Here is a 12336-nt window from a genome sequence, read left to right on the forward strand (position 1 = left end):
TTTATAAATGATTATGGGAAGTGCCCTTTTTCTCACTTGAGCACCCGCCCCCCAAAATGTCTGTGCACGTCCCTGCTGATCATACAGTCAATAACTTTCTTGTTATTAGCATCTGGCTAGCTAGCTATGCTAAAGAATATAAGAAGCTTTTTCTACAACCAGTGAGGTAGAGGCACATCTTTATATGATGATTATAGTTATAAAAAAATAAGAGAATAAAGTAAACAGGTATAAAATACTATATGACAGTAAAAAAAGTTGTTATTAATAAACAAGAATACAGTTTAAAAGGGGAGTGATTTGTAAAATATCCATAAAGAAAAATTAAATCTGCTTACAGTTCTGTTTCATATGGGTGTTGAGAGATGTATCCATAGAGCTCCTAATTTTGCTCTCAAAGTGCACCAGATTGATGCTTTCAACTTCAACATTTAAAATAAAAATCTTCCCGGGGGAGCATGCCCCCCGGACCCCCCTAGAGGAGGTTAGGTCCACCCCCCACTTAAATCATGTTCACATGGATAGGAAACTAAATACATTTGGACACATCTTGTGTCCATATCTTTCTGTTGTGGTGGTCATGCCACAACCGTGCACGTGCATGCATGCGCGAGTCATGGTAAGATATCTGGATTAAGAGGTTGCTTTTTCTTTGCACAGCATGAAAGAAAGGCGAAATGAATGGGCTGTGATTTTAGTATTTTTAAGCAGAGGTCAATAATTTGTACGGCCCTCGGAGGATGTTGAAACAATTTAAATGGCCCTTGAGAGGAAAAAGGTTCCCCACCCCTGCTGTAAACACACACAAACACACTTTGCCCTCGACGGCACCCCACGTAGTGTGGAGGGGTCGTCACAGAGCTCAGAAAAGTTATCGAGTCCATTTTTATTTATCGTACGATAAGTCAATTTATTGATTATTGCGACAGGCCTAACCATCACAAAGCAATTCTTAACAATAACTACAACCATAATGCTTCAGCATTAAAACACCATATGTAAATATAAGGAAAACACAGACACTCATCACAGAGGTCACAATATCAATCGATCCAGCAGAGCAATAGCCTATAGGCAAAACACAGAAGATCAACAAAAGATATGACATAAATGAACTTACCAAAGCTGAAGTAGATGGTCAACTTCATTCATTTTCTTTCCGTTTTACTGATTTTAATGGCTATAAGCTGCTCTCTCTCGTCTCCTCTTCACAACTACACTTGTCGCGGCACACGTACTTACAGCCAATCAGCTGTGAATTATGAGATGGCGTTTTGGAGGGGTTGCCAGCACTTTGCCCCACTTGTGATAATTTTGTTGCCGCACACATTGAATACAAAAAGACTCTGAGCATGCGCAATGTAGTTTTTACAGAACCCATTCATTTTGACAGTGAGAGAGGGGGGCAGATCGGGGCTTGCCCCACATCGCTCAACCCGGCTCAATAGGCACACTGTAGACACTAATTACAAGAACGCAGACTAAAACAGCAATGTAGAGACGAATCAGACGACTAAACATGATCTTAAAATATATTTTAACATATATTTTAACACATATTTTTGGAATTATTATTTGAATTAATTTCTGCTGACAGTAGGTGGGGCTGTGCCACTGCTCATGGGAATGAACGGGGACTGCCTCCGACGCTGTATCCAGTTCTCTTAATAAATCCATGAAGGGAAAAAGTGTTTTTGGGCCCAATGACGTCACAAACTGACACGGAAGTTGTTTGTACCGCGTTAACTTCTGCCTCACTTCCTGGGGCTTGATCTTCACCTGTGATGTCTGGTGTAACTAAATGTCTCATGAAAGATTGATCGATAAACAGTAAAACTCAGTTTAGTAATCTTTATAGCAGCTACATGAAAGCCCAGACTGACTCCATCTGCAATCTTTCTCCACCGTTTGAAACGCAGTTGGCTCCTGGTGAGATCCTAGTGACAGCTCAACTAAATTCAAGCTGCCTGACATGATTTTAGTTTCGTGTGTTTAGGTCTCGGTTTTATTTTGAAATTCTGTTCTCCCTGTGTCTGGTCTTCCTTCCTGTGTTTGCCCTCCTGTGTCTGATTGTCTCATTGTGTTCACCTGTTGCACCCCCCTGTGTTTCTGCCTCCCCTCCCCAGCTGTGTCTTGTCCTGTGATTACCCTTCTGTGTATTTAATCTTATCTTCCCTTGTGCTCCTTGTTCGGTCGTCGTCTTTCTCGTCCATGTTACATGCCTGTTCCTGGTCCTACGACGTTGGTTATCAACTCGGTAAATCAAGCCAGGGTTTCTCTCTCCAGCTGAGAGCGCGTTCACGTGAAAGGGGCGGGGTTAGCAGCCTTTGACCAATCACAAACAGGGACAAGTGTACTGACAGCGCAGCGTCATACTTCATTAATGAAAAGTAAACTAATATTAGACAAATATGAACTTTAAACATCCATGATTTAAACATATAATCCAGGATACAGGCCACATAGTTGCACCTGCAAGGTGAATACAGAACAACTGGTTAAAAAATAAATAAACTACCAAGTGTTTGAAAGCGTACAACAGTTTTATGATATTACTGCCCCATCTAAGACACGAGTGGATCTGACTTTAATTACATTTGAGTTGAGTGTTTCGTCAACCTAATGTGTTGCTTAAAATAATACTTCTGCATACAGTATGTGACAATGTAAGTGTTGCATGGCCAGATACGGCTCGAGAAGCTGACTCAGATAAGGAAATATATGATATATTATGATATGATATGATCGATGATCTGATTGATGATGTGATATGAATGATAAGTGCGACACGTCGGCGTCTTCTCTGCATACGGCAGTTTAAACTGTATTTCATTTATCCTGTAATATGACTTGATAGATTTAAACTCCGCACACTGAGCTCTGATTGGTCAGCAGGCGGTGCTTTCACTGAGTTGATCTCATTTCTATAGACGCCGGAGGCGGGCAGCGTCAGGTAAAAAAGGTTATTTAGCCTTCCCAAACCTGAGCCTCACGCGCCGCTTATGATGTCCCCCCTGTCCCCAGTGGAAATTACGCAATGCGTATGTGTGCGTCAAGTGCAATAAATATAATATGCAAGTTGCAACACACAGAGTAAAACTCTGCCCATCATGTGTTGTATAGGCTGGCATGACTAGGCTTTTTTCAATGGGGCTGATGTGTTGTGTAGATTCTGCCAGAAGGAAAATCACGGTCAAACTCCTTAAGAAGTGTGCGGTGGAGACTTCCGGTGGGGCGAGATGGAGTAGGCAGTGTCGAATCTAGCTCCCGTAACTTTTATTCATTTACTATTTTAAATCCCCATAGTTTTGCCTTTGGCCATCGCCAGGTGGATAATTATTCCATTCTAAACACTCCGGTGCTGGATTATGCCTTCCAAGCAGCAGAAGTCGGACAAGAAGGAGCAGTCTGCCATGCCGGCGGCAAATGGCAGTGACTTCAACATGGCGGTTTTGGCTAACCAACTGGAACAACACCGGAATGCTATCTCTGCAGACTTCAAGGCTACTTTATCTACGCTCGAAGCCAAGCTAGACTGCATTCAAACCACAGTCTCCGATCATACCCACTCAATTAATTCGCTTGAATCCAACGCTAACGAACAAGACGGACGCTTACAAAGTTTGGAATCGATGTGTGCTAAGCTAGCTGAGAATAATACCAAGCTACAAGCTAAATTGACGGACCTCGAGTCTCGCAGCCGCCGTAACAATATCAGGATCATTGGTCTACCTGAGTCCATCGAAGGGCCTCACCCCTCCACCTTCTTTTCTGAACTTCTGGCTGAGGTCCTTGGTGACGGCGTTTTTGAGTCTCCACCGGAGTGCGACAGAGCGCACCGTAGACTCTCCAACAAGCCAGGACCGGGTCAGAGACCGAGACCCGTGGTCGTCAGACTCCTCAGATTCCAGCAGAAAGATAAAATCATCCGTGAGGCCAGAGCTAAGAGAGGCAAGCTGCAGTACCGTGGGACCCCCATTGCAATCTACGAGGATTATCCTTCTGAGATAGTGGAGCAGTGCAGGGAATACCAAGAGGTGATGTCTGAACTTTACCAACTTCAAGCCCTCACTACTTTTCCCTGCGAGGCTTAACATCACACTGAAGGATGGGGTCAGGAAGAGACTTTCCTCCGTTTCTGAGGCCAAGGACTTTATTGCAGCTGACCGATCTGGTATCGGCTCTCATACATCCTCCTCCGCCTGACTGCTGCGGTTTGGTAACGTTAGCCCAGTTTACTAGCCCATCGTGGCTACTTCAGTAACTTGTCTGACCTATTAATTCACATGGGTTTTAATTATGGCGTTATCACGCAGACAGACATGTGTGTTTCTCCATGGCTAGTAGTTATTTTCTTGGCCTGTTTTCATTGACTTCTTATATTTTCCTTTTGTTGTTCCTTGCCGTTATGAATGCCTGTTGATAGGTCACTGCGTTGTCCGCAGTGTATCGCTTTTGCCTCTAGAGGGAGCAACAGCTCCATTGATGTGGAGCTGTTGCACTAGCTTATTTTCTTGTCCACCTGTGCCTTTACCATTCAGAGATTTCTTTTGCACTTTATTTTATTTCCTATTATGTCTCATTTATCTGAATGGATAAAATACATTGTATTTACTTGTTGGACCGATTGTTCATGCTGATTTTTACTGCACTAAATTGTATGTGTGTTCACATTTTTTCTGCATAATATTTGACAATTTCCTGTTCACTTAATAATATGGGGATGGTTTACTGTTTAGATAGGGACTAGGTCCCCGGAAGACTAGTGTTAGTGTAATTACAAGTGTTAGTGTAATTACATAGATCTGAGCCAGAGTGCTTGATTATGCTGTGTATTTTGGGTTTAGCTATAGGTATGGTCACATGGGGTTTTTTTTTTTTTTTTTTTTTTTTTTTGTTATTATCATTACTATTATTATTTTTCGTCGTCCTCTTCTCTTTCTCCTGTGTATGCAAGACAGTGTTTGTCCAGGTCAACTTGTCTTCAAGGAACTTCCTAGATGGTGTCTGCCATGACAACGACAGGTAGAGGAGTGCGCCTGATTTCCTGGAATACTAAGGGCATGAACAACGCTGCTAAAATTGGTAAAGTAATGACACGGCTGCAAGATCTGAATGGAGATATCATATTCCTGCAGGAAACTCATCTTAAATCTTCTGATACCCTTCGTATTAAGAGGGCATGGATGAGTCACTTGTTCCACTCAAAATTCTCCCACAAAGCCAGAGGGGCAGCAATTATTATTCACAAGAATGTCAGATTTGAACTGACAAATTCGATATCAGATCCTAATGGTCGTTATGTCATAGTTTCGGGGACGCTACAGAACACACCAGTGATACTAGCTTCTATCTACGCTCCCAATTGGGATGATGGTAATTTTTTTGTGAACCTCTTCGCTCAAATTCCCAACGCCGACAACCATCGTATTATTATGGCTGGCGACTGGAATTTGGTCCAGGACGTGAGTCTCGACAGGTCATCGCTCACACAAGCTACTCTCTCCAATTCGGCCAAGGTAGTACTGCACAATGCATCACGATTAGGACTCTCAGACCCCTGGAGATTTATTAACCCGCAAAGTAGAGCATTTTCCTTCTTCTCGCACAGGCACCACACATTTTCACGAATTGATTTATTTTTACTCGATAACAATTTGATTAATCTAGTCAATGTATGCGTATACCATCCGATAGCCATCTCAGATCATTCTCCCACCTCGGTTGACATTAATTTCCCTCTTGGTATGTCCCCCCCTCCATTATGGAAATTCAATTCTCCCCTGCTGTCAGACAGTGAATTTAGAGACTATCTTTCCACTCAGATTTCTTCCTACATTGAAATTAATGACACTTCCGACGTTAGTAGCGGTATTCTCTGGGAGGCTCTTAAGGCCACTGTGCGGGGACAGGTCATTTCGTACACTTCACGTAAGAGAAAAGAGGAAAAGGCTAGGCTTTCAGAAATCTGTGTTGAGCTTCGCTTACTCGATGAAACGTACTCCTCCTCTCCCTCTCCTTCTCTCTATAAAAAACGCCTCCTGCTACATTCAGAACACGACCTTCTGATGACAGGCATTGTTGAGAGACAACTGAGACAGTGTAGGCAACGTTACTTTGAGCAGGGCGACAAAGCTGGTAGACTCCTAGCTCAACAAGCTCGTGCGGCCAGTGCGTCCAGATTGATTCCCCAAATCAGATTGTCCGATGGCAACCTTACTTCTAACCCAGCTGATATTAACAGGGCTTTCTCTGAATTTTACACCAATCTCTACACTTCGGATTGTCCCCCGATCCCTGCCACGACCCCCAATCCTCTTGACTCCTTAACATACTCCAAAATTAACGAGAACATCGCTGGCGAATTGGGCGGCCCCATCTCCACCCTTGAGATACATGATGCAATAAAATCTATGCAAAGTGGGAAGTCTCCTGGGCCTGACGGCTATACAGTTGAATAAGGCATATTCTTTCAAGTTAGCCCCGATTTTGGCAAGGATGTACAATGACTCTCTCCAGACAGGCCGATTGCCAGAAACGTTGTCCATTGCGTCTATCTCCTTGCTTCTCAAGAAAGACAAAGATCCTACTTCATGTGGCAGTTACAGACCAATCTCACTGTTAAATGTGGACTGTAAGATACTGGCTATCCGCCTCCAACGCGTACTGCCAGATATAATTTCGCTGGACCAAACAGGCTTTATGGTGGGGAGACACTCTTTTTTTAACACAAGGAGGTTGATTGATGTAATTTTCTCTCCTTCCTCTAACACCCCCGAAGTCATAGTGACACTTGACGCAGAGAAGGCCTTTGATAGGGTTGAGTGGGGTTTCCTATTTTCTAGTCTTGATAAATGTGGTTTCGATTCCCAATTTATTTCCTGGATTAAACTCCTATATGCCTCTCCATCTGCCTCTGTACACACTAATGGCATTCGATCTCCCCCTTTCTCTCTCCAACGTGGTACTCGCCAGGGGTGTCCTCTTTCGCCGCTGTTGTTCAATATAGCCATTGAACCTCTCGCTATCTGGCTCAGAAGCCATGATAGGTTTGAGGGCATTACGCGTCATGGCTTGGTTCATAAACTGTCTCTGTATGCTGATGACCTTCTTCTTATGATCTCGAACCCCTTATCCTCTCTCCCCCCCATACTGTCGATTTTAGATCAATTTGGCCGTGTATCAGGTTACAAACTAAACATTCAAAAGAGCGAAGTATTTTTTGTAAATAAAATGGCAGAGGCACTTCCCCAATCCCTATTCCCCTTTAAAAGGGCTGTGGAGGGGTTCAAATACTTGGGGGTGTTTGTTGCAAACTCTTTTAAAGACCTGTTCCCGAAAAACTTTCAGCCTCTACTAGATAAATGCAAAGCTGATATGTCTAGGTGGGCCTCCCTTCCCCTGTCTCTTGCGGGTCGCGTCAACCTTATAAAGATGGTCATCCTGCCAAAGTTTCTTTACCTTTTCCAACACATCCCTGTACGCATCAACAAATCTTTTTTCACTGATCTTGATAAGCAGTTGAATGCGTTCATCTGGAACAACAAGCCTGCGCGTATTAGAAGGTTGTGTCTCCAACTCCCTAAATCAGAAGGGGGCCTGGCGCTCCCCAACTTTCGCCACTATTACTGGGCCTCTAATATTAATAAACTCCTCTATTGGGCTAAATATAAACTTTCAGACCCCTGCCCACCTTGGGTACATATCGAGCTGTCATCTTCTGCTCCTTTGCACTCTATAATCTGCTCTCAGCTCCCTGTAGCGACCCATAAACATTTGAGTAACCCAATTGTTACTAGCACCTTAAGCATTTGGCTCCAATTCAGGAAACAGCACGGGTTACATAGAGCTTCGGTTCACGCCCCAATTTCAAACAATCACCTATTCTCCCCATCATGTACTGACCCGGCCTTCCGCGTTTGGTCGAACAATGGTCTGGCAACGCTTAATGACCTTTACGAGGATGGAGTCTTTTCATCCTTTGAGTCCCTGTCAGTCAAATTCAACCTGCCAAACAGTCATCTCTTCCGTTTTTTCCAAATGAGGCACTTCATCCAAAAGCAATTTCCCCATTTTCCTAACCGCCCCCCCGAATCGCCAATTGATACATTTCTCACACTCGACCCTGATCAAAAGCGCTTGGTTTCAGTTCTCTATGGTCAGATTGGTTCCCTGAGTCCGGACCCTATGGTGCCTCTTAAGGAGCTCTGGGAGCGTGATCTAGGTAGCAACATTTCCGATGATCAATGGAGTGACGTTCTCAACCTAGTCCATACATCATCTATCTGTGCTAGACATGGCCTACTCCAGTGCAAGGTGCTCCACAGAGCTCACTTTACTAATGCTAAGCTGGCTAAAATGTTCCCGGATCGGAGTGATGCCTGTAACAGATGCAATCAATCCCCAGCTGACCATCTGCACATGTTCTGGACTTGCCCGAGGCTGGACACATTTTGGTCTGACATATTTGGAACCATTGAGCAGGCCTATAACACAAAAGATAAACCCTAATCCTATGACTGCACTGTTCGGCCTTCCTCCATCTGAGAATATGCCCATTACTATACGCCGTGTCATTGCCTTCACCACTCTATTAGCTAGACGCTCTATTCTCTTGAAATGGATACATGCTTCCCCACCAACACATGATCAGTGGATACGTGATGTCTTGCAATGCCTTCAGATGGAGAAGTTAAGATTCTCATTAAAAGGATCTCTGAAATCCTTCCGTACTACCTGGGACCCACTATTAGGCCTTATCAAAGAACTCCCTATCACTTCTGACGCTGAGTCGCAGGTAGCTCTCTGAAAGGGAATAAATTAAATAAAAGTGACCATTCATATTACTGCTCTTCCGCCATGATCCTTTGTCTTTTGCCCTAGACTACTCATCTATATTTCCTTTTCGCTCTTAATGAAACCCTTTTTCCTCACCAAGACGACAATGTTTACTATTATTTTCTTCCCTTACACCAGCAGACTGTTTTCGCTCTCGACTTTATTTATTTTATTATTTATTATTTTTATTTTATTTTATTTTTATTTTTATTTTTTATTTTATTTTGTATTAGTATTATTATTTATGTTTTACTTATTATTGTATCTGACTTATTCAGTTATTTTACTATTTGGGGCCATCCATACCTGTGGGTGGGGGGTGGGGGCTGGATGGGTTAAATGAATGAAAAAAAAAAAAAAAAAAGACTGTAAACAAGGACTCTACGAACCCTGAAGTGAATGCAATTTCAAGGAGGTCCTTTGTAATGATCCCCATTGTAATTGTAACATCTGTACTGTTTAGTATTACTGCTCTCACTTCTTGTCATTTGCTGGATTATGACTTGTTTGCAATAAAAAGATTTGTAAAAAAAAAAAAGAAGTGTGCGGTGAGGTGCTGCTCCACATTGCTTTTCTTCCCGACTGCAACGCTGGTCCCGTAAATCCAGCAAGAACGTGATTGGTCGATATTCATTGTAGGGGGTGGGGGGAGGAGGGGTGTTAGATAGATAAGAGTTGAAGTAAGTAGATAGAGTTCACTATGATTGAGGTTTCGTTTATGCATAGGGTAGATTCTTTTAACTACATTTCCTTTTTTTTGGTGTGTATTTTTTACATTTTGGATTTGCTTGGCGAGCTACTTATTGAGGGCTTGCGAGCTACCGGTAGCTCGCGATCGACGTGTTGGAGACCCCTGCTCTATCTGATGCTGAAATTGGCCAATAATAAAACGTTTTTGTTGTTGTTATTTTTTCTCAAGGACCATAAACATGTAAGGGTTAGGGTTGTGTTGTCCATAGTGACTCAGCAGCCACAGACACACATTGAATTCTGACTTTAACCTCAGAATTCTAATCAGAAAAAATTGCACTTTTGGTCAGATCTAAAAAGATTAAGTGGCCCTAATCCTCTCCCGTAGGATAGTAACAGTGTAATGTTTCATTGTTTTTAATCCTGGTCCTCTGCAGCGACCAACCAGTCAAGTGAAGTTAACAGCGTTCACCTTCGGCAGGACACTTAACCCCACATTGCTCCCATAGGCATGTCTACGGTCCTGAAGTGTTTGTAAGTCACCTTCAATAAAAGCGTCTGCTAAATTACATGTCATGTAAACTTTCCACCTCAAACAACAGTTACATACTGAAAAAGGTGTACAAAAAAATAACCTAAAAAAACGAATGCATTCAGAAAAGAAAAAAACCCAACATGTATAAGAAAGTCACAAAAATGTGAGAGAAAAAAAATGATAGTAAGTGAAAAACGTCTGACAAATGCAAGCTGTCCATCCTTTGAGTTGTGATTGAAAATACTTCCTGCTTAGTACATTATTATTATTATTAATCAGTCACTCTGTAGTCCTTTATTGGGGTCAAATTGCATCTCTTTGTGGTTGCTTTGAGTCTCCTTTTAGTCATGCGTGAATATGAAAAGTCATGCTAATTATCCAGATGCATAATAATACCATTGCTTACTGCTGCTAATGATGAAGCATTGTTACATTAGTGAAATATTAAGCGGAGGAAATGTAGTATTCAGCATATCTGACGGGGGATATAATGTAATCAGAACTATTCCCCCATAGATGAAAAAAAAAATATATATATATATATATATATACAAATATATATAAAAAGTCTATAAAAATATCAGAAGAAATGTAAATTAATTTATAGAAAATGTGTGAAAAAGGAAGGATTATCTGTCACTGTAGTCATTGTAAGTCTCTTCTTTGCATCTGTATGTATGAATATGAAGAGTCAGATGCGTAATAATACCATTGCTAACTGCTGCTGCTGATGAATCAGGGATTTTAGTATTCGTATATCTCACAGGGGATGAGTTGTCTTTTTAATTAAAAGAGGATTTATTCTTTTGTACTGATGGAGTCTGACAGCAAATAAACACGGAGCTGCTGAGTTTGCATTAACATAATGTAAAAACAGGGACAGATCAGGAACCAGGAAACATACAGATAATAAAAATGATATACATAGACTAATGCACGATGGGGTTAGGCCCACCTTCATAATGCATTAATCATATTCCAGTCCCTGATTGATCAGTGTCTGTGGCAGTGATGCTGTTGTGTAATGAACAACTCCATCACCTGTGTGTCCATGCCAGCCCACAGACCTGACACTGTGTTAAATGTGTGATGGTAAACAGTGTTATCATGACGACAGTTCACCATAATAACCCTGTAAGGACTAGTGCATCCTCCCTGTCCTCTGTGACACTGGTCCCTGTTGTCAGGGACACGCCGCTATGCATGACGGTACTGCTACAGTGCTACATCTCTCTCATATGTGCAGCTGTTCCCTACACAGCGGGCACCATCCCAGGCGGAGTGAGTGTGTGAGGCTCGGTGTGTGTGAGGCGTGAGGCTCGGTGTGTGTGAGGCTCGGTGTGTGTGACAGCGGCCCGGGCATCTCCCTCTCTTACCATGGCCTCCATCGACTCCCAGCTCTTGGTTTCGGATCCCGACAGAAGGAAATTTTTGGAATTTCCTCTGAAATTCACCTTCAGGTTGATGTAGAAGTCCATGTCTGCGCCTTACCGCATATTACTCACGACAACACGGCCCAACGGAGGCTGCTCGGGGTAATCTCGCCCTGTCCGCTCCACCGTGACTGATCCGACGGGGGATGAGGCGTATTCTGTGTTTACATCAGCGTCCCAGCCACGCCCACCCTGCGTCATGTGCCCGGAACTCAGAGCGACACTTTCGACGTGGAGCTTATTTATTTTGTATTAAAGAAAATGTAGGCTAATTATAATTAACAAAACTGTAATAAAACCAAAAAAAAAAATAATAACAATACAAATAAATAATAATAATACATTCTACGTATAGAGCAATTATCAAACTAAATTCTTTGCATAAAGAATAAAGAAACAAGAATGAATAATAATAATAATTATTATTATTATTATTATTATTATTATTTTATAGATGTTTTACCATAATAATAATAATATTTTTGATTTAAAGACGATCTTTCAAGCCATAAGAAGAAGATTTGTAGGATAATATATTTTTGTAAGAAGATATCGTGATTTCAATTTGAGGAAAACAGCCCATATGTTATTCATATATTTATAAATGTGCTTCTTTTTTTGAAGACCATTATAATTTAACTGTTGCTGTAATTTGTAAATTTGCCGGTTTTTTCATGCTCAATTGTATATAATGGGCACACTTTTGTATCAAATATGTCAATAATACCTCATTTAAATTTGTTCAAATGGCACAGGAGCAGCAACATTACTTACCTTTTGTGATCCTTAGATTTCTAGTAATTATAACAGAATACAGTTATAAAATAACACAGCAACATT

General features: G+C 41.8%; 1 protein-coding gene across 5 annotated transcripts in view; it reads right to left on the reverse strand.

Moving 5' to 3' along the window:
* Nucleotides 1–11602, reverse strand: part of nbr1b (NBR1 autophagy cargo receptor b) — a 98197-nt gene extending 86595 nt beyond the window's left edge. For all 5 annotated transcript variants that reach the window (XM_034113741.1, XM_034113739.1, XM_034113740.1 and 2 more), the window contains exon 1: nucleotides 11440–11602. In XM_034113741.1, coding sequence (XP_033969632.1) covers nucleotides 11440–11541 — 102 coding nt within the window. In that variant the 5' untranslated portion in view covers nucleotides 11542–11602. The remainder of the gene's footprint in view (nucleotides 1–11439) is intronic.
* Between the last annotated feature and the right edge of the window lie 734 nt (nucleotides 11603–12336).

Source organism: Trematomus bernacchii, unplaced genomic scaffold, assembly GCF_902827165.1.
Source record: "Trematomus bernacchii unplaced genomic scaffold, fTreBer1.1, whole genome shotgun sequence".
Lineage (NCBI taxonomy): Eukaryota > Metazoa > Chordata > Actinopteri > Perciformes > Nototheniidae > Trematomus > Trematomus bernacchii.